This window comes from Malurus melanocephalus, unplaced genomic scaffold (genome assembly GCF_030028575.1).
Source record: "Malurus melanocephalus ecotype Western Australia unplaced genomic scaffold, MMel_1.1 scaffold_486, whole genome shotgun sequence".
NCBI classification, from domain to species: domain Eukaryota; kingdom Metazoa; phylum Chordata; class Aves; order Passeriformes; family Maluridae; genus Malurus; species Malurus melanocephalus.
Window position 1 is genome coordinate 358792 of NW_026623718.1, and position 20080 is coordinate 378871.

General features: G+C 54.5%; 1 protein-coding gene across 2 annotated transcripts in view; it reads right to left on the reverse strand.

Moving 5' to 3' along the window:
* AR (androgen receptor) overlaps nucleotides 1–20080 on the reverse strand; it is a 47053-nt gene that overhangs the window by 24212 nt on the left and 2761 nt on the right. The window contains exon 1 of one of the 2 annotated variants that reach the window (XM_057381009.1): nucleotides 11303–12418. The exons of the other annotated variant lie outside the window; for it this stretch is intronic. Coding sequence (XP_057236992.1) covers nucleotides 11303–12210 — 908 coding nt within the window. The 5' untranslated portion in view covers nucleotides 12211–12418. Of the gene's footprint in view, nucleotides 1–11302; nucleotides 12419–20080 lie in introns of those variants that run through there. 2 annotated transcript variants of the gene reach the window in all.

The following is a 20080-nucleotide window of genomic DNA, read 5'->3' on the forward strand; positions in this document are numbered from 1 at the left end:
GATGGATGGATGGATGGATGGATGGATGGATGGATGGATGGATGGATGGATGGATGGATGGGCAGCTGCACCAGTCCCAACCCCAGTGGCACACACCTGAGAACCCAGGGCATCCCAGCCAGGCATGGACTAGGAAACAGTGCTTTGATGCCAGTTTGCTCTTTCCGTGGCACATGTCAGACCTGTCATTTTGGGGGCTGACAGCATTCCTGGGGAAACACAGACAGCAGAGCCCTGCAGTCCTGCACCAGTGCAACCATCTGAGTCCAGGGAGCTGTGGATTTGGGGGCTCCTCCCATCACCACAGAGCCATGCTGGAGCTCAGACTGGCCCTGCTGGGCAGCGATGTCCAGAGAGAGCCCTGGCACACCGGGGATCAAAGCCCTGCCCGCTACTCCTTTGCCGTGCTCTTCCAAGCAGGCGAGGAATGAAAGCAACCAGAAGTCATTTTCTTTCAAGCCCRCCTGCAAACCAAAACACAGATGCCACATCTAATTTTAGGCCTCCCAGCCTTGAGAGTGTTCTCTCGAGTCTCTGAGTGAGCAGTGAGATAGTCAGCTTAGGACACATGGCAGCCGCAGCGGCTGTGCACCCGCCTTGACCCCAGCTCTGAAACGATAGCAGGGCACAGCACAGCCAGGGGTTAACAGATCCYTGCTGATATCACCCAGGGGATCCTGCAGSACACACTGAGCCCCCTCYATAACCTGCTATCCAGAGCAGAGGGACTGGCCAGCCGCCCTGCTAACCCCAGGCTGCCACCTTATCCCTGTTGGACGTGACAACTGCTCCAGCTCRGGCCATAATCCAAAGGTTTAAGCAGCCACACAGCAAAAGGGAGGGTGAACTGAGCAAGGAGAGAACTGCTGCCCCCCAGAACCCCAGCTCCCATCTCAGCTCAGCTCTGTCCAAGCCTCAGCACAGCTCCAGTGGGATGTTCTATCCTGCARGCTCCCCAGCACTGTGCTCTGCTCCCTCTTCAAATCGCCCCCAACACGGCCCAGAACCAAGGACCCAGCACTTGGCAGAAGCTGTGCMGTAAACAAGAAAGGGAATAATGTCTCTGGGCTGCTATTGTTTTTCTAACCATTTGAAGATGCTCGAGGGACTTGGGAGCAGACAGGGAAGTAATAGATTTCTTTGTAAGGGGAAGATCCTATTATCWGGGAAAAGACTTTTTGACCACAGGGGACACGTGAAAACAAAGCCAATTACAGAGAGCCAGAAAAAAACGAAATCCATGTGAACAGGCTGAGTTCACTGGGATGACCTCACATGTTCTGGAGCACAGGAGCATGCACAGGACAAAGCCCAGAGCCAGCCCACGGGGTCACGGTGCACACCGGACCCACGGCTGCAGACACGTGTCCTGCCCTGCTAACAGAGGAGGGGGAATGGGGCTGAGCTGGGGGCTGGTTCTCGGTGTGTGAGCGGGGAGAGGCAGCAATGCCCATCCCACACCGAGCCCTGTGCTGCCTGCAGAGGCTCACAGAGCTCCAGMCACCTCTCATTCCTGTGGGYGGCACAGGGCACGGTGCCCACCCACCAGGGACACGGCTGCAGCGGGAATGCTGCAGGAACCACACTGAGGGATGGGCATGCTCCTCATAGAGCAGAGAACACACACATTATCTGTGTGTGATGGTCACGGGAAGATGATGAACGTCCACAAATGTGCACACGCGCGCACAATTCAAGAGAAACAGTAAATCATCTGAGCTCTCTTTGCAGGGSGATTTCATTTTCCAGTCAACACACCTAATTGCTTCCTGGATGAAARCTATTGACCCAATCTGCACAAAAATTCCTTCCCTGTATTCCTCTTTCGAGAAGAAAGTGGAGCTGCTGAGATATCCGATTGCAGCCCCCCCCCCAAGAGCAGGTCAGGAGATTGCAGACACTGCTCTGCTGATTGGTGTGAGGGGGAGGAGGCAGGAGCCTTCGTGAGGAAATTTGTGATACAGAAACTTGTGCYTGGGCTCTGTTCTCAGCACACAGGCCAAGGTCAAAGCGTTTTTTTTCTGCCATTTCTAACCAGCAAAGAAGCAAACACAGCTAAAATATGTAACAGCAGCCAGAATGCTGAGGGGTGGTAAAAATACCAGGAAAAGAAGTGTCGTGTCATCTTGGGGGAGGCAAGAAACCCTTTCTATCCATCCCCAGGCAGRGAGAGCACAAGGGGAAAGAAGCAAACTCCCACCTCATCCCAGGGACCGAGCACATCCTCTGTAAAATGTGTTTTTGGAGCTCTGCAGCCTCCCGTTGGACATTTGTAGGGATTACTCCTGCTAGCAGCAATTCCAGAAGCAGTCAGTGGSATGGGGGTCTGGCAGGTGAAGATGCTGCTGGAACACAGAAGGATTTGACCCCGAGGTTCTTCCCAAAGCCCCTGGCTGCAGCCAGCYCTTGGAGCATGTTGGTGTGAGGGAGAGGGCACCCACCAGCACRCATCACCCATCCTCAGGGGACTCACCAGGGCAGGCAGGACACGGCTTGGAGCAACACAGTCTGGTGGGAGGTGTCCCTRCCCATGGAGGGGAGASCCCTTCCAACCCAAACAGATCCYTGAGTCTATGATCACACACCCCAGGCTCCAGCAAGAGCCTGAGCCTGAGCTGGCACCAGGATCAGGGTCAGGCAGCACCCAGGACATCCCCCCAGCACCACCACAAACACCTGGCTACAGACATCAAAGGTAAATTGCCATGGCTGCTGCCATGCTCAGTACACGAGGGGTGCTGGGACTCTGCATGGAGCTCTCAGGCAGCTCCCCGGCTCTGCACAGCCTGACAGGGCTCTGCCAGCCCAGGCACACTCCAAACGTGTCCCAGGAGCACCCAGATCTCAGGGCAGACAYGYCAAATGGTAAATGTGCCTGTGCCTGGCTGCTTATCCTGGCTAAGGCTGCTCACAGCGTTCTGTCCCCATCCCAAGGGTGTCCTGGACCAGCACCATCAGTGTCCCAGTATTGGTRGCTCTGCATTGACCCTCATCCTGACTTAAGGCATCTCTTTTGCCCCCAGAGCTGTTTGGGAAGTGACAGCCACCTTTGCTGTATTTTGAGGAGCCCAGCATGGTGCAGCCAGCCCCACACACCAGGCAATGCAATGGTCATCCTGGGAATCATTCTTTACTCATTAGGRTGGGCTCCCTTCCCCTTTGGGTGGCACAGGGAAGCCACCAGGACACCTGTGGAAAGCATGGGTGTAATCCAGCCCTGCAGACACCCGAGCTGCCTGGGTGCCTCGGGGTAAAGGGCAGCAACTATAAATACCTGGGGAACTGGCTTATACTTTTAAGATTATTTCTACTACTGCAAATCACTTAATCTGAGGTCTGTGTCCCTACAAACCAATCTCACCACTTCTGAGGACGTGTCAGCACCTGACTTTGTTCTCACTATTTGCAGAGGCGTCCCCGGGCGGGGGCTGGGGAGCTCCGAGCCAGAGCGCAGCGGGTGACCTTGCTCTTTCTGGCCTCYGTTCAGATGCACTAACCAGGGAGAGGCAGCACCATGGGAGCAGCTGAGCCGAGCTGACCCGAGCCAAACCGAGCCCCAGGTCCCCGGGGAGAGCGGCGGCTCCAGCGCTATCCCGAGGCGCGATGCTGCACTCCCGTAACCCCCCTGATGCAAACGCTGTCCTGGGAGCTGGACAGGGCACCGGGGGCTCTGGAGGTGAACGGGGCCATGGATGGGCTGCAAAGTCCAGCACTCAGCACGCTGCTGCAGGACGGAGCCCAGCACAAAGCCCAGCACAAAGCCAGCCCGACCCCCCGACCCCCCGGCTGCGCTGCCGGGGCTGCGGCCGCTCACACGCACSGAGGGGCTGCTGCCAAACCTCAGCCCCTGCCGGCACAAAAAGGACAATTCCTTTTTTCAAGGTTGCCTGGGGGCTCGCTGAATCGCTGCTCATGAGCGCCTTCAGCAGTAAACTACTACTGCTGGGAGTGTTTTTATTAGAGGATACTTTGAATCTCACTTTGTAATACTGGAAAGAAGAATCGATGGCYAGATCGAAAACAGAACAAAGCATACACGCACACGCCGCGGTACCCACGAGCATTGTCCGCTGCAGGCACCTGGCCAGGGTGAGCAGGACTGCCCCTACAAAGAGGTGTCCCCAAGGAGGCTGATCCTCCCTGTGCCCCTCTCCCGGAGCAGGCAGGGGCATCGAGCGTGGCTGGGCACGGGTGAGCAGCACAGGCAGATCAGGGAAGGCAGACGGTGGTGGTAAAAGCAAGAGAGAATATGGATGGAGAACCTCCGTCACAAGTCTTTGCCATGACAACTGGGCCAGCTCCTTTTCATTTCAATGAGCTCCCTCGTACCACTGCTGCTGTGAACAAACAGGGACGGTTCTGGTCCCCGCAGTGTGTGACAACAGGCGATACCAGGGTGACCGGGCACTGCCAAGGCCACCACCGGGCACGCACTGAGGGCTAATGTGGCTCTGTCTGCCTCTTAATTGTTTACCAGGCATAAATGCTCTGCTACAACATGAGAYGGGACACGTGCCTCCTGTGTGCGCTGCATGCTGGATCTCCGGAGGAAACGAAAGAGCTGGGAAGGATCCAGTGCCCCCACAGGAAACGCTGCTGTTGCTGTTTTCCTGTGAACATGGCACAGAGCTGGGCTCATCCAGGGTGAGAGGAGATTGCTCTGGTCAGTGCTTACATCTCACCCAATGGTGATGCCAGYGGGAGGTGCCTGTGCCCCCTGTGCCACATCACTACATGCACATGGTGTCACCAAGCTGCCCTCCCCAGGCTGTCCATGATGGCTTTGTGGCACTTGCTTTGCATCAGTCTGAGGTGCAGACAGGCCTTTTGCAGAGAATCTCCCAAAAATTAAACTCACTTGCACAAAGTAATGAGGTTGAGCAGCTGTGCAAGGGGAATCTTCACTTCTCATATATATTTCAAAGGTTCCACAGCTGCACAGAGCTCCAGGACCTTCCAGGGCAGCTCTCAGAAACAAACAGTTTTTACTAGAAGTCATAGAAAGTCTCCCACTGAATAGTTTTCCTTCAGTAAACACTCATTTGATAAATTCAAAACATTCCACAGGATGATAAAATAAATACAATTTCATTCCTTTGTAATTCAAGTCCACAATCTCTAGCAGAAAGTATCCACTGCAAACACCAACCCAGCAGCCTCCAGCGAGTGCTCCAAGTCTAGACAGCAACTGGCAATGGAGAACTGGCAAACTGGGACAGCCACCTTCAAACCAGCAATTTATAAATTATGAATGAAGGTCTGTGCCAAGAGTGGAATTCATGGGAACAGCACAGAAACCCAGAGAACTGAGCTACTGTTCTCTACCACAAATTGCTCTTAACCCTGTGTAATGAAATGGTTTTCATCGCACCAAAACATGACTACAAAAACATGCCAAATTTTCTCTGTTTCAGGAAATTTTGTGATTTCTTCCTGCAATACATGGYACTGTTTCCAGCTGTCCTCCCAGCTCAGGAGCACACACAGGCTCTGATTTCTGATCTGCTCCAGTTTCCGCTGTGCCTGTTCCTCCCACTGCCCATCCACAATCCGCCTTCAGCTCCCCTCGGGCCCCAGAACTGACCCCTGGCACGGACACAGAGCGGGCTCTTGTCTCTGCCGGAGCCCAGCGTGGCCTTGGAGGGTCCTGGCATCGCCCCTTGGATGCCGCTCGCCTTCGCTGCCTCGCTACAGTGTTTCTGCTTGGATTCCTCCCCGGACGGTCCCACACCTTCCTCGCTCTGAGAAAGGGACGAAAACAGCGATTTCCAGGAATTGTTGACTCCGTGCCACGGGGACACGATCCCAACTCCAGCGCCCAGGGATGCCCACGGCTCAGATCCTGCCCCAGGGAGAGACACCCATCCCGCCATGGGGATCCTGCCCCAGGGAGTGACACCCATCCCGTGATGGGGATCCTGCCCCAGGGAATGACACCCATCCCACCATGGGGATCCTGTCCCAGGGCGTGACACCCATCCCACCATGGGGATCCTGCCCCAGGGAGTGACACCCATCCCGGAATGGGGATCCTGTCCCAGGGAGTGACACCCATCCCGAGGTGGGGATCCTGCCCCAGGGAATGACACCCATCCCGTGGTGGGGATCCTGCCCCAGGGAATGACACCCATCCCACCATGGGGATCCTGCCCCAGGGAATGACACCCATCCCGCCATGGGGATCCTGTCCCAGGGAATGACACCCATCCCACCATGGGGATCCTGTCCCAGGGAATGACACCCATCCCGGAACGGGGATCCTGCCCCAGGGAATGACACCCATCCCATGATGGGGATCCTGCCCCAGGGAGTGACACCCATCCCACCATGGGGATCCTGCCCCAGGGAGTGACACCCATCCCACCTTGGGGATCCTGCCCCAGGGAGTGACACCCATCCCGCCATGGGGATCCTGCCCCAGGGAGTGACACCCATCCCGCCATGGGGATCCTGCCCCAGGGAGTGACACCCATCCCGCCATGGGGATACTGTCCCAGGGCGTGACACCCATCCCATGATGGGGATCCTGCCCCGGGGGGGGGAAAACCCATCTCTGCAGTGGGAATCCTGACCCGGGAATGACTCCTGTTCCCTGGGCTACAAAGCACGCTGTATCTCTCGTTCCCAGTCAGTATTTTGACACACTCTTCTGATCTCAGAAGCAGTACCAAAGCACTTCCCATTGCCCACTGGCTCTCAATCTGGAATGAAGTTCTGCTAGGAGGAAAACCAACGGTTGTGCCAGAGACTGGCTGCAAGGAGTGGTGCAAAGCACAGCTCATCTGTGTGATGGATAAATACCAGGGAAGCTGTAAACAGCAGGAAGAATGTAAAAGCTGCACAAGCAGAACCAGAGCTGCCATGAGCAGCTCCTGTGCARCTTCCTACCCTAAAGCCTCAGCAGAACACGCAAAAAACCTGTGTGACTCCAACCCACCGATGCTCTTGAAGCTTTTTGGCTTTTGGATTGTTTCTTTGGCAAAATTTTCTGATTTCTCAGCAGCTGCTTCCAGCACCAAATGCCACATAAAGCCTGTCCTTCTACTGCAGCCAGCACTTGAGAGGACTGGGGTGGAATAATCACTGCTGGTACCAAGCATGAGACTGTGGAACCAACTTCCAGAGGGTAAGACATTTGGAGAAGAAGAGGATGGGAAAGCCCAGAGGAGAAYGGGGCGAAGTCTGCCTTTGAGCAGTGAAGTGGCAAAGAGATGCTGTGTGCCCTCAAAGCAGCTGGACCCACACAGACACCCTGCATGTGAGCCCAAACCCTGATGGTTGATCCATTGCCCCTTCCCAGTTATAAGGGAGAGCTGGAGCACAGGAGAGCAGGGAAGAGAGGGAGGCACAGACAGAGGAGGGAGGGGAAAAGGAGGAGACCATTTTAAGAGATTTGATAAATGCTCCAGAGCAAAGAAAAGGAACCACTGGTGCCGTGCTCCAGCGCAGTGCCCACTGGCTGCTCCCCCTGTGCTGAGGGGCTCTCCTCGCTGAGCAAAGCTCCCACATCCCTGCAGCCCCAGTTACCCAGCCCCAAGAGTATCCCKTGTTTCACAACCTCATCTCCAGCCRTGACAGACATGCACCCTGCCACAGCCTKCTCTCGTGCCAGCTCACATTCAGCCAAGCCCTGAGTTCTGTAACCCAGCTCCAGCTGGATTATCACAGCCCTCCTGTGTCTCTGAGCAGGGAAAGGGTGAGAGGTGCTGAGGAAGAAATTCGGTTTTGTTTTCTTTATTTATCAGGAACCAACKACAAGGTTTAACACATCCCMACTCTCCTGGCCACYRGAAGTTTCCTGTCCACGTGTCCATAGGGGCMGAAGGGACTGGCTGCCCACACAACGTTCTGCCATGGTCCCCTTGTGTTCAAAAGAAATATTTACATCCCATGGCAAACAGCCAGAGCAGAAAGGTCACACTGACAACAGCAGGGGGGAGGGTCACCCCCTTCCCAAGGGCTTTGGAGTTCTGCCAGAGCATTGCTGGGGGTCCCCAGAGCCCTCTTGGGACCGAGATGCCAGAGCAGCTGCTGCTGGGCATGGACTGGGAGTGAGGGCAACCCTGAGAGCGACCTCCTGCCTCATTCCATCTCTCATTCCAATAACAGCCGCCCTTCATCTCTTCATCTCATTGTCAGCCTTATCTCCTCCCTCCATAGGCAGGAATTACTGTAGGTGTTATCTGTAAAGCCTATCACAATCACAGAGTTGAAACGATTACAGGGCCATCGAGACAGGTGATGAATAAACACGTGGCACTGACCCAAGTGACTGCAGCCAGACTGGGGAAAGGAACCAAAGGTAGATGTAAGCAGCAAACACTGGGATTCCAACCAATATCAGCACCAGAAAACAGCAGTGATAGYAAATGCCGCTGCAAAACAGTGAAGCTACGTGGACAGCAGATCTTCCTAAGCCAAAAGCCCCTTAAATCCTCTTCTMCCCTTTGATTCCATTGCTTCACTAGCAGCTCCTTCTCTGATTCCATTTCATTCTAAATCAGAGGCCAATCCCCTCCCACCCGCTGGAATTTGTCTTCTGATGGCAGAACCTTGGATTTATTCTGATGGTACAGCATCTTGCTCCTGAAACAGGTTATTTAGTCACCTCAGAGACTGCTGGTAGTAATGATGCAACAACCAGAGCACAAAGATAAACAGCTTCAAGTCCACAGGGTAACAAAACCTGGGATTAATTTGCTAATTACATGTAAGCCTGACTGGAACAGTCAGGGACAATGTAACAAAAGCTTTAAATTAAACCAAACTGTGTTCATACCCACCATGTTTCTGAGATGTGTCAGTGCCTCTAAACCCTGGCATCCCCCAAATATTAAAAACTGCTCATGCTTTAGTGTAGTATGGAGGGTGTTTAACTAAAAAAATACCTGCCCATACCTGGCCCCAACTGCAGCASGGTAGAGTTGGTGCTTGGGAGAACTTCATATGTGAGGGAAGAGCCCTGATCRTGGTKGCAGACAGCAGGACCATTCAKAGGGAAGAAAGTAGGAGCAGCACAMCTTGAAATGCTCCTTATTCTCCAAAGCAGAGGGGGCTGTGTGTGYCTCTGCCCCTGGTAGCATCCCCAGGCACAGGGCACTGAGCTKCCCATCACTGGGGCTTGTCAAAGCCCAGCAGTGCCCCTCACTGTCCCCACAGAGCACTGAGGCTGCACCCTCTGAGGCTTGGAGGGGAAAGCTCCATGTTCAAGGTCAAGCAGGGCAGGAGATCAGACCCAGCACCAGACAGCAGAGGGGTGCAGGTCCAGAAACCAATCATCCTTCCATCGGGGAACTTCACTACAGAGCCTCTCAGCTCCCACGAACCTTTCTTCCCACAGGCACTGCTGCCTGGGATGCTGGTACTCGACCCACCAGCTCCAGCTCCAGCAGCAGCAGAGGMTGTTCCTGTGCTGGCACCCACAGGTCCAGAAGAAAATGCAAAGCTGCAGGAATGGGCTGGCAGCACGTTGTAAAGTTAATGGAGAATTTACTAGGGTGAAATGTAAACCTGGCAGCGATTAACACGTATGGCTTGAGCCAGACCACAAGCGTTCTGCTTTCCTTACGGTGTTTGAAAATCACATCTGAACACAGAGAGACGATGTCAGCCCCCCCATCACACCTTCGCAGCAGCAGGGCAGTGCTGTACGAGCCTTGGCGTTCAAAGGACAACGTACTGGTGTTGCAAAGGCTCCTGTGCCAGCTCCGACCCCGCTGATCCCACAAAAGTCTGCCAAGGGAAGCAGGCACAGCACACCGAACAGAGCTGCAAGGAAAAGGAGTAGACAGCGCTTCCCACAGGAATGAGGAAGAGATCCTTTATCTCTAAGGCAAGACCCGGGCTAAATGTACCTGTTGCTGCCTGGTCCAGCCCCCCAGATTTCCCGCAGACCTCCACGGGAGCCCAGAGCTGCTCTCCTCAGCACAGCGCTCCCTGTCTGYGTGAAATCCGCTGCACAGGCTCCGCAGGCAAAGCTCGGAACAAACCTGCACCGCCATCACCAGCACCCGAACGCTGAACTTTTCCAACTTGATTCCTCCCTGCCTCCCCTGCACTGATCCCACCAGAGATTTATCCAGACTCYAGAGGCACACCCGGAGCTTGCATAGCTCCTGCCACGTACAAAGCTCACAGCTGGATGATGCTCACAGCTGCACTCTTTCTGACCTGTCATTGCTTTTATTCTTTTTTCTCTTGCCAAGYCCTCAACATCTCTGTGCAGTCCCCCAGTAAATCACTGTGTGGATGGAAATCGCCACAGCACCCAAATGAAGCATTTAAAGCACAAAGAAGCCCAGAGGCAGCACAGTCGCCCAGTGCTAATTCAGAGGTAAAATCTAATTGTTCATTTCAGCCTTTGCTCCCAGCATCTTGAGCATCACAAGGCGAGTGTGTGGATGCAGGACTCCCACGATGCAAACMCCAGCTGAGGCCTCACACACTCCCTCACGGAGCTGCCTCTGAGCCAGSAGAAAATCCCTTGGGCAGACCTGTTTCCCTTTCATTTCCAGCAGCTCAGCCACACTTTKCTGTGCTGACAGGTGAGCATGCAGGTGCCCGCTGGTTTGGATGTTGCACACGTATTTTACCGAGATGGTTCATCTCCTTTTTGTGAGGTTAATCCACCAGGAAAAAATACTTTTGATGGAATCTTACTTCTCAAATAAATCTCTCATCCCCTGGTGCATTCCCAAAACCTGTTCTAGCTCTCCTTTAAAACGCATTTTCTACCTGTACTTAAAATCACCCCAATGCATAGGTGATCATGTTTCTCTGCCACTACATTCGGGGTTCCCTACTCTGCAAAGTGCATTCCCGGCAGGCAGTTCTCGGYGGGACAAGGAGCTGGGAAGATTTTAACTCGATCTCAAGGTCCGTCCGTGCTTCGGGGCACAGCGTCCCGATCTCCCCCGCTCCCAGCGGCCGGGAGCAGCTGGATAACAGATGCTTGAGGAAACAACATAAACGCAACGACCTCACGGGACGGCGGCGACACCGGGCGTGCACCGCGGTATTCCAGGCACGATCTCGCCYAGCCAGTCCCAAATGACAGCGTCCCGGCAAAAGGGAAGGGTCGGCAGCGGAGGGATGCACCGAGGCGGGAACAGCCAGGACAGGGCGGGGTTGGAGCCGCGGTGAGCGCGGGGCAGCTGCGGCAGGCGGCGGGGCGGTCGCGGAGCGGCGGTGGGATRCGGGGTGCAGAAGGTGGCATGAGGGATGCGGGCACAGGATGCCGGTGCAGGCGGGAAGCACGGAGCAGGCTGGGCATGCCGGTGGGCTGCGGGACGCGGGTACTCACCGGAGGTCGCCGTAGGCGCCGGCGTAACCCTCAACCCAGGGCTCCAACTCGCTCTTGATGCCGGCGGCGGGGGCGGCAAACGGCGCCCGGCCCGGCGGGTACCAGGCATCGGCAGGGCATTCGGCGGGCCCGGCGGGAGGCTCGGGGCACGGCCCGTAGAGCTGCCCCTCCTCGGCGAAGAAGGTGGGCCAGGGGGGCGCGGGGCCCGCGGGGACCAGCTCGGCCCCGAAGCGACACGGGCCGCCCCAGGCGCCTCCCGTGGCCGGCCCCGCCGCGCTCTCCAGCTTTACGCGGCCGAAGCCGCGGGGCAGCCCCGGCCCGGCGGGCGGCTCGACTGCCAGRGCGGCCTCGAAGGCGGGCGAGGGATCGCGGGCGGGCGGGCGAGGGGCGCGGGGCGGCCCGGYGGGCACGGCGAACATGCAGTCCTCGCGGGGCAGCGGCTCTGCAGGCGATTCCAGAGCCTCCAGCGCCAGCCCCATGGAGGCGGACACGGCGCGGCACAGCTGCCGGGCGCTGTCACCCAGCGGGTCTTCCTTGTCCGCCGGCTCGGTCTCGGGGGGCGGCAGCAGCGGCATCGCGCCCGCCTCGCCCAGCAGCTCCCTCAGCTCTCCGGCGCAGGGGAAGGACGAGCCCATGGCGGGGCCGGGGGCCGGCATCGCCTTACCGGGGGCGCGGGGCTCGGGGGGCGGCAGGCAGCCGGCCGGGGGCGGCAGGCAGGCGGGGGAGTCCGGCGGCGGCCGGGGGCTCGGCGGGCAGGGCGCGCTCGGCGGCGGCTGCCCGGCCACCGGCTCTTCCCGCGGCGGCTGRAAAGCGTCGCAGACGCTCTGGAAGAAGCTCTGAAAAGCCCCGCGGAAGGTCCTGCCCGCCGGCCGCGGGTAGACGCGACCGACCCCCAGTTGCACCTCCATGCTCGCCGAGCGCGGGGCAGCGATCGCTGCAGCGGCGGCGGAGATCGGCGAGGGCGGAGAGCTTTGGCAGCGCTCCCGGCCCGACCCCCTCGGGCCGCCTACCCGTGGCGCTGCCCCGCGGTGCCCATGGCCGGGGCCGCCGGGCACGAAGCTCGGTGCGCGCAACAGGCAGRGAAAGTTGTCGGCGGGGCTGCGGGCAGGTGCGGCGCCGGCGGCGGAGCGAGGGGCGGGCGGGGGCGGCCGCGGGGAGGGAGGTGCGGCGGGGAGACCGCCCCGTGCCGCGGCTCCGGCGCGATTAACCGTGTGACCGCCGCGGCGACAGCGGCGCCCGCCCGGCCCCCGGCTCCGCGCTGCCCCACCGGCTGCCCTGGCGCAGCTCGGGCGCGGAGCCGCAGCCCCGCCGCAGTGTCCGGGCTGGGCACCTCGGCGTGCGGATCGGAATGGGGTGAAGCTGCCCGGCCCGGACCGCTGGGGACATCCCCGTCACCGCGGCCCCTGGTCAGCGCCTGAATTGGCCCCTGCTCTCCGGCTGGGCGGGACAGGGCGGGGATGGGGGCGCGGCGGCTGCCCCGGTTTCCCCCTCGGGTGCTGATGGAGTGGGGTCCGTTCGGACCACCCTCCCCGGGCCGGCTGRATTGTTCCCCCGCTCCCCCGCTCCCCCTCGGCTGGCAGCTGGCGCATCTGGGTGGACTTGGTTAGAAAAACGCGTCTTTTGGCGCTGGCGTGTCGGCGCTCAGCAGCTCTCCGCGGCTGGGCCCGAGCCGACCCTCTCACCTCTCGGTTCTCTTCCTGCCTGAACACCGGCCGCTCGCTTCCACCTCCCACTGCCCCGCGTCGTGCCACAGCCCCCGCCCGCCAAAGCACGAACCATCCCGTGGGCATCCCCGCTCGGGTCACGCACTGGGGTGAGAAACACCTCGCTAGCAGAGAGAATTAGTGCAGGACCTACCGTAAACAAGGCTTGAGCTCCCCTTGCTGGTCCTGCGGTAACAACCCTAAAGCAACTTCTGGGAGGCACCATACTCAGGCAACCTGGGAATGCAGTCATTTTCATTCGGGGGACCTTAAAACAAGCCCATTACTTTGAGCCCCTTTGGAGACAAAGGGAAAAAAGTCATAAATAAGCGGAGCCCATGGGGAAAACAGAGAGACATATCCCATCTTTTAAAAGCCTTTTTACAAGCTGTAGAAGATAAAAATAAAAATCAAAGTCCAGCCAAGCAAAATTTGGCAATGTCCTCCATCCTGCCTGCGTGATCAGAGCAGCTGGAGGAGGAGGAGGAGGAGGGTTGGTGCGCCGGTGGGGATGGGGTCACTGCTGCTGGCTGCTGCCATGTAGGATGGCTGCGGGCAGGGATTGCCACCCCCCGGGCTGTGGGGGACCTGGGACTGTGCCCAACTCCCCGGGCCACCACTGAGGAATAGCGTTGGCAGAAAAAGCTCGTCAGCTCTTGCTTGTGGGTGAGACACCAAGCTGGGCTCTGATGCCAAGTCCCACAGCCCCTAAAGCGCCGAAGCAGCTCAGCTAACACCTGAGATGGTAAAAACCGAGGGAGATGGAGAAAGATGTGTGCTGCCAAGTGGATGTGGGTTCCAGTGTCTGCTCTTCCAGCCTCTCAGGGTTGACAGGCGTCTGGAGTGAAATATAYAGGCTCTGGAAAACAKYTCGGGGAGGATCTCACTATCAKCCTCAAGAACTGTATGGAGAAGGGYTGAGGGCTGGGGCTGCAGCCTGATATCGCTGTGGGAACAAGGGACTGTGCCTCAAACAAGGCATGGGGTCTGGCCAGGGCTTTGTTTGATCCATTCCCACAAGGGAGAAACATCCTCAGGTTGTACACACCCTGCTACGCCACAACCTGCAAAGACCTTGGCACAATTCAGAATTTTGTTGTACAAACAACCTTTTCCGTCTGGAATGTGAGCTGTTTGGGTCTCAGCTCCTAGCTCTGGCTTTGGCTTTGGTCCTGCTCGTGTTCCCTTGCCCTTTCCTCTCTCTGCAGCATCCTCCAGGCTCTGGATTTCCCCCCAATCTGAATGTTGTGGGGTTTTTGGAATGTTAATCTCTGCAGAGATGCAGAAAGTGAGGCTGCAAAATGGTTTGAGTACTTCCCAGTCTGCAGAGGCAACACTTCAGTCCTGACTGATGGTCTGTGGTGATGTTTTTAATTTATTTATTGAACAGGCATCTTGCAAGGGTTTTTTTTTTTGACTTGGTCCTCACGTTTAATTTAAGATTGATGGGATGTTGGTGGATTTTCTGGCTGTATATGTGCACGACTGCACATGATCTGCTTAAAGGCTTTGTGGATTTTAATCTTTATATTTGGTTGCCGAAATCATAATGCAGTGTTCTAGAGATATCCTTTTCACAACTTGAATTTGATACAGGTTTCAATTATMGTTTTCATTCTCCCTGCAACATGTATTCAGGTAATTTGTATCTGTAAAAGGTTATTAAAGTGTGAAATTACCATGCCATATAGGTATTTATAAGACCTTCCCCATAGGCTGAGGTCTCAGCTGTGCATGTCACTGATAGTTTGGTCTTTCAGTTTAAAGTCAGTTTAAATGCACGAGGAGGAAAAACAAAGGAAGATGATGGAGTCGACTGTGCGTCACAGAACGGGCACTTTGCCTGGCCTCATCGGAAGCAGAGCGAGCTCCAGTTTGGGCAGGGGGAGATGCTGAGGAAACCTGATCCAGCAAAACACTTCAACACGTCTTGGTCTTGAAGTGTATAAATGGTGCCACCGAAATCTAGGAAATTCTCCTGTGCTTAAGGTTAAGGATTCCCTTAAGTGCTTTGCTGGATCAGCACCAAAACGATTATTTACAAAGTACTGTCAAAAACTTTGGACACCAAGAAAATACTTTTTCTGATAAAATCCTTTGGCTCAGAATGTCCTGTGTGACTGCTCAGTACTGCAGCAAACATTTTTCAGAGAGATAGGGGCCCACTCCATTAAAAAATTTCCCTCTAGACCCAAGAGTAATAGGGTGGTCCTTTGTTTTGTTGCCTGAAAAAATATTCAACACCAGGTGATCTCTAAGAGTTCGAATCTACAGCCACAGAGAGCTCCAACGTTATCATCGCAGTCCTGCAGAACTTGCCAGAACAGAATCAATCATTTTTCACCACTAATCTTTAGTAAAATGAGGCCACTAGCACACCGTCCAACAGTTTTCCTTCTATCCCTTGACRCCAGTTGCAGGCATAACCCATTAGCCTGTCACCTACCAAATTGCCCTTCTTGTGCTCCTTCTTTTGTACCATCCCAGCTGCGAGGAGCTGTCAACAGCTGTGAACCTCTCTGCGGTACACCTGCCCTGTCAATGTCCCCTAAATGGTGAACTAATGGAGCTCTTTCCAACTGCTGCAGCCTGCATGAGGAAAAAGCAGAATGGTTTCTGCGGAGCATTAAAAATAATGGCAGCGATTGAGAAAGAATCACAAGCACAAGCGCTGTACCCCGCTCCCCACCGAGGCAGGGGCAGCTGGGTGAGCCTCTGTGCGGGCTGGAAAATGGCCCTGCTCTCGCTGAAATGCGGCTCGGCAAGGAAGGCACGGTCATTTCGGGGAAAGCAACATGCACGCAGGCGGGAGAGGCTGTTTTGTGCTCTCCTGGATGCTGTGGCCGGGGTTTGATCCCATTAGGATCCCAGGGCTGGAGGAGCAGCCAGCCCAGCCCTCCCACCGGCCCTCACCTGCAGGCAGCAACAAGGCAGGAGCCTGCAGAACACCAGGCTCATTAATGCTGCCTCCCACGGCTTCTCCTCATTATTCCATCCACTCTGTTATTCTTAGGCTGCCCGGTGCTACACAGTTTTCTTATAATTTCTTATAAWACAGTTTTCTTAAGATTTTAAATATTTTAGCATTTGTGTCAATCCTGGACTGCTGCCTTGTCTAATCAGACAGATTTGTAAGTTCATGTGGGTGTGTTAAGAGGCTTTAATAGTTGCCCTTGCAGGAAGGTGCAGACAGTGGTTTTGTTTTCATCTATTTTAATTCTGAACATTAAGAATGTCTCACATCTCTCATAGCTTGCACCTTTCTGGTTTAAGGCCACAGTTTTCTTAACTCTCCCTTTCACCTCTCCTGAGTGGCCAACACTGATGCTGCTTTTCCCCAACAAAGCCCAAATCTCCCTGGGGCAGGAATCATCTCCCTCCTCACTGCTGCCCTCAGTGAGTTTTGATCAACATTTGGACAGACCAGTGAGAGGATCCTGCCGTGCTTGTCACCTTTTCATCATTCTCTCAGCACGGGGGGATTGATTGAGCCTTGTCACCTCTCAAGGAGCAGGAGGAGACTTTAACCAAGACTTGGCTGGTCCCTGCCCGGGGGTGGCATCAGCCCAGCAGCATCAGAGGGAGGCAGAGCTGCACGGTGCCTCTCAAACGCCTTTGTTCACATGTCTTGGAACAAATCTTGCTTTAAATACAGGGCTAAGCGATGCCTTAGGTAATTATTTTGGAACAGTTACAGTCACCTGAAGTGTTATTCTTCTCTTTGCCCAAATTCATCCCTGTCACCTCCACAGAATCACTGGCATGTTTTCCTTCTCTGACAGCTTGGAGGCCAATTTTCAGAACAGCCTGTTCATGCACCTTAGTGAGATGACTGAAGTGCTTGGTCCATTTGATCAATCCTTGCAGGGCTGAGAATATCACAAATCCTCATTCCTAATGGAACACACATTTGCACCATTTTCCATGTCTTGCACAATTGCCTTTTGGGCAGAGTTTGGAGTTTCTCAGGAGACAGGGAAGTGATACACAGGGAGGTGTGACTTCTGAGTTCCAATATGAAATCTGGTCCAAGACAACAACACTGGCAGATCCATTTTCCCAGTGTGCACAGTGGGATAAGCCCAATTCCATTGCTGACCACCTAAACTGAGATGCCAGAGGCTGATGGAGAATCAGTGGCTTCACTGAAGCCTGTGGGCACTTTGGGCTGCCTTCAGCAGGCCAGGACTCACCCARGCTCCAGTGTGGAGCTGGTGTTTGGCTGTTGCTGCGTGTTTGAATACTGTGAGGATCTCAAGAAGCATCYCAATGCTTTCCTTTCTCTGCAGTTTCTATGTTGCTGGTCTTTGTCCCAGCTCAGCTGGCCCAGCTCTTCCTCAGCACACCTCAGAGCTCCCTGTACGTTCCAATTTCTACCTTTTCTGTTCCAAGACCCTGGAAGAACACAACTAAAGAATATCAGAGAGGGAAGGTGTGTCAGGGCTCAGCTGAGAGTGACTGAGGGGGTTAGGCTGAGTTGATCAAATGCAAGAGCTGCTGTGGGAAGGAAACTGCCCACTGGAAAGTTCAGTACAACACCACATCTCCTTCATGTTGTTACARCACAGCTCCCAAAAACTCTGATGAAATATCTTAAAGGTGTAAGACTGCAAAATTTACTTCATAGGCATATTTTCACTGTTACTTGGATACTGAGGTGTCAATTCTTTCATTAGGAAATCCTCCCATGCCCTTTTAAGTCATTCCTCTTGTACCTTGAGTGCTGTCTACACTGTCCCCACCCACTGAGCTCCTTGRCTCCCTCCACTGAGAGTGGAGCTCTTCCTGCACAGCATAGCCTGAGCTGCTGTGACAAAATCCCTTCATCTCCTGTGGAGCCAGGCAARCTTCTGGAGGGGAGAGTTTCCATCTCTCTCGTTCTCCTCTATATGTGGCTCCTTTGCTGCCCAAAACCCATCCCAGGGCGTTGACTGGAGGCAAATCCTGAGATGCTGCTGCTGCATTCCTCCCTGCAGGCTGCCCAGCATCCTGGGGTAACCTGCAACGTGGAGCAGATGTGTCCTGGGATGGCCCTGGAGAGGTAAATCCAGGCCTGGATRGTGTTTTCACTGCTTATTGCACTTTGTGAAGCACTTCCCCGCCCCCCTGGTGTAAGGAGGAAGCATTGGTTAATAAATTAAAGGAAAAATTAAAATAGTGCATCCCCAGGGGAGACAGTAGAGATAAAAAGTGTTTGGCAAGGAATGCCTGGCTTAGATGCCCTGTAAAAAAAGTCGGGTAAATACAGGTAGTGTAGTGTCTCCAAAGTGCYTCCAGTGAATCAAAATGAAGAAATCTTTAAGAAGAGGCATCTGAAGCCACCAGGACAGCTCCAACACAGTTTCTTACTGTAAACAGAGGTGAGAATGATTTACAGAGAACCCAGAGAGGCCTCATGAATTTGTGTTCYCCACATGTTCTCCTGCAGCACAAAACTAACCTGCTGGTGAAACAGGTTTTCAGTGATTTATCTCCTGCTGCCCTTGAATGAGTATTGAAAAGTTTTGACTTATAGCATAAAAACCTGTTAGTGACATCATTCCAGGGCAGTAAATCTTGGCACAAGGAGGCCACAGAGACTCCCAGCCCTGTGCACCCCGGGCAAAGTGAAATTTTCTGTAATGCTGCTGCCGTGGGCAGTGATRTGGTGTGTTTATTCATTGGGTTTTATCTTTGCTGTTCCAGTTCCAGCCTCAGCAGCCCACACTGGGGCACACACACGAGTGTGGACACACACACACAGAGATGCCTCAGACTGCTCCTGTCCTGTGAACAGAGGTGACACCAGTGGTGGCAGCTCTTCTCTGCCTCTTCAGGGCACTGAGTGTTGGTCTGTGCCTTGTTCAACCAACGAGCAACATTCATTGACTCAAAAAATCTAAATTTGTATCAGGAACCATATTACCCAACACCCCATTTGTAGAGCTTGTTATTTTTTTCTCATACGATGTTCTCTTGGTACTTTCATAAACTGCTGTTGCACGTTCCCTTGGGAAGTCTCTGCAGTTGTATATCGTCAGCAGATGTCTCATTTGTATGAAACATCAAGAAACTGGAAGCTTTACTGACAGAAAACCAAGAGAGAACATTTTTCTTGTTCTTACTCAGCTCCCTGTTAAGCACAAGAGGTCTGCAGTTCCTGCACGCGTTYGTGTTTTGCTGTACAATCTTGCCCCCAAGGAATCCATCCCTCTGATATCCAGCCCTATTTTGAAACAGGGACTAGGAATCCCATTTCTGTGCCATCAGGTTTTGCAATCCCAACAGATCCCCAGGCTAGCCTCGTGTCCACCATGCACAGAAAGATGAGCTCATTAACCAGAGTCACTAATTGCCCCCTCTGTGATGCCCTGGCCGCTTTGCTGTCCCTCTCCCTGCAGATACAGAGAGCTGCTGGCTCCTTCCTGCCCGAGGGATGGCTGCATGTGCCTCTGCAGCTGGAAGCCAAGCACCACAGTGCATTCCTGGTCTCCTCTCTTCCTAAGCCACAGACAGCAGGAAGGGGCAGGGGGCTAAACCATGCCTTGGTTCGTTCCTGTAGAGCTTCACTTTTCTTGTTYGGATGGATTTTGTTTTCCTATTTTATTATTCCATTTAGACACAGTTGTAACCCTTCAAATACAAYCTGGTGCAGTGCCGTGTTCTCACCCAGAGCCAACCCAAAGCAGCAGGYTTTTGGGATTGTTGGCACCAAACAGCCAATGGCCACAGAGAATACAAAWCTCTGTTGGGTGTTGTTCCCTGCAGCAGCACAGCACAGGTGTATTAGAGAGCTGGACCAGCATATCAAAACACAAACACAGCATTTCTTTCAGGCTGGTACATTCTATGATCCCTTAAGAATACGCTCTGCAGTGCCCATCAGCTCTGCAGAGAGAAGAGGCTTTTGGCTGTGTTAAAATTGAGCCAGCTCCCTGAGTTTGGAAAAGGGAGGAGGTTGTCTCTTGTGTCTGCTGGGCAATGAACGCTGTGTTTGTAAATCTGCAGCAAAAAGCTGGGAAACACATCTGCGTTAGAGCCTGAAAAGAAAATGGAATTCCCTTGCACCGTCTCTGTGAGGTGTCTGCCAACCTTG